General features: G+C 43.3%; 1 protein-coding gene across 1 annotated transcript in view; it reads right to left on the reverse strand.

The window, feature by feature from the left end:
- Positions 1–475: 475 nt before the first annotated feature.
- Positions 476–2450, reverse strand: part of LOC108630399 (uncharacterized) — a 3516-nt gene continuing 1541 nt past the window's right edge. Inside the window, exons 3-4 of the mRNA XM_018033703.1 lie at positions 1523–2443; positions 476–1035 (exon numbers count right to left, since the gene is read on the reverse strand). Of these exons, the coding sequence (XP_017889192.1) occupies positions 476–1035; positions 1523–2443 (1481 nt within the window). The remainder of the gene's footprint in view (positions 1036–1522; positions 2444–2450) is intronic.

The raw sequence follows: 2450 nt of genomic DNA on the forward strand, positions 1-2450 counted from the left end.
TAATATAATAACCGGATGTCGATCAGGCTACATACAAAAACGATATGCTACCGCAAATGCTATCGAGAATTCTACTTAAAATGCTACCGTCACTAAAGCGTTGAAACATAAGGTAGTAAGATAAGCACAACCCTAAACCTCGGGCAGTCAGTTAGTGAGTCAGTCAGTAATCGTCTGAGCTATTGTGTGTGTCTACTCTGTATTTCGTAAATAAATCGATTGTTCATAGTGGTCATTTCCAAGTGTCTTTTAAAGGACCTAAGGTTCCATAAAATAATTTTAGGGAAGTCTAACATGAATTAATCTAGACTGCTCATGACCGTGAGGAATGCCTGGAATTTTTATTAAATTCCTCTGGTGCTAGGAAAATTTTTCCTCTTACAGGTCCGAGACGGCCTCCTCAGCTTGATTGATGAATGGATAGAACCTTATCGTATGCAGGGTTCTATTGATACAAATTTGGAGATTTTGCATTTTAATCCGTATCCGAAGAGTCTTTTGATAAATATGCCTGTTTCAGCTTGTCCTCGTGTTTAGTTATTATTTTATGTGTGTCCGTTTGCAGAACGACGTTATGGTTGTTTGTCTTGTCTATTATTCTGTATGGTCCGATGTAGTGTGGATCGAATTTGTGTATCCGAGGTTCCTTCTGTACGTAAACGTACTGTCCTATTTTGAATTCCTTGGGCCTTAAGCGTCGATCGTAATATCGTTTGGAGCGTTCCTTCGCTTGATTCAGATTTACTGCTGCTATCTTTCTGATTTCTGTTAATCTTGAGGTTAATTCTCTGACGTAGGAGTCATAGGTTTGCAAGTTTTTGTCGTTGGGGAATGATGATGGTATCCGGGCTGGTCTTCCAAATATTAATTCGTATGGTGTATGTTTTGTTGCTTCGTGTATGGATGTGTTATAGGAGAACACTGCGAACGGGATCAGCAAATCCCAATCCTCGTAAGTATTCAGGTAATGTTTTAGGTACTCCGTAAGGACGATGTTACTTCGTTCCAAGGATTCGTTGGTTTGTGGTCGGTAGCCTGAAGTTGATAATTGTTTGATCTTGAATATTTCGGCCAAGTGCGTCATGACTTAGGAAGCTCGTTCCCTTGTCAGTCAATATGGCACGGGGTGTTCCATAAATTGCGATGAAGTGCCTGGCAAAGGCGTCGGCTATAGTTGTGGCTCTAATATTCGGAATTGCAACTGCTAAACAATATTTCGTTAGATTGTCTTGCATTGTTAAAACGCATCTGTTGCCGCTAGGGGTTTCTGGTAGTGGTAGAATGGTGTCAAGTGCGATTTTATCGAACGGCTCTGCAGGTGTGTCCGTAATTAGCATTGGTTGGCGGGTTTTCAATCTTACGAGTTTTTGTTCCTGGCAGCTTTTGCATTTTTTAATATATTCCTGAATATCGTTTCTCATTCCTGGCCATGAATATCGTGGGAATAAACGTCGGTAAGTTTTCGTTACTCCTTTGTGTCCTCCAATTAGGCTATCGTGCGCCTCTTCAATTAGTTGCGCACGGTCCTTTTCTGGCGGTGTGATAAATAACGAGTCGTTGTCCTTGGGGTGGTCCGTTTCATCCGATGATTCCTCGAAGATAGCGATGGAGTCGTGCGGTCGAAAGGGTTGGCTATTTTCCTCAGGTGGTGTCGGCGACGGCGCTACCTGAGGTGTCAGTGGCGCCTGGTCACTTAACGACGGTCTGAGCGGTGCAGGTAGGCTGATAGCGGGTGCAGGTGTTTCCAATACTGTAATTTCTGTTGGCTTCAATGTGGAATTGGCATTGTCTTCTTCGAATGAGATCAGATCTCCTGCGATGGGTGGTCCGTCGTTCATGGTGTACGATAGAATCGATTTATTCAGGTTTGGCGAGTTGATCGGCGTTGATCGAGCTATTGGAATTAATTCCTCTTCCGGTTGTTCGTCTGGAAGGTCTTTTTCGCGGTTGAGAGAAGGTAGCAATGATTTATTCTGCGGGGAATCACGTGTGTTGCGTTCTCTGATGCTCCTCGGTGGTTTCTTCTTAGTGATGATTGTGTCGCGGAGAGGTGCTTCGTCTGAGCTGCTGCATTCAGCGTACATGGGGTCTGCGCGATTTCTCCTTAACGATTTTACTCGTTGTCCTATTGTTGTACCATCGGCTGATTTAAGTGGTGCGTTTGGCCTGTAGTCCTTATCTTCTCTTGGTATCAGGGGTAGGCAGATTTGTGTCGGGTTGCGTGAGAGTGCGTCTGCATTCTTATTGGTTTTTCCGGCTTTGTGAATTACTTTATAGTCGTATTCCAATAATTTTAGTTTCCATTTAACTAATCTCGAAGTTGGATCCTTTACTGAATGAAGCCAAACCAATGGTCTATGATCCGTGACTAATGTAAACTTCCTTCCGTAAACGTATGGTCGGAAATACTGCACAGCGTAAACCATGGCTAAGCATTCTTTCTCTGTGGC

The sequence above is a fragment of the Ceratina calcarata genome, unplaced genomic scaffold (assembly GCF_001652005.2).
Source record: "Ceratina calcarata isolate Rehan_Ccalc_2016 unplaced genomic scaffold, ASM165200v1 scaffold727, whole genome shotgun sequence".
Taxonomy (NCBI): domain Eukaryota; kingdom Metazoa; phylum Arthropoda; class Insecta; order Hymenoptera; family Apidae; genus Ceratina; species Ceratina calcarata.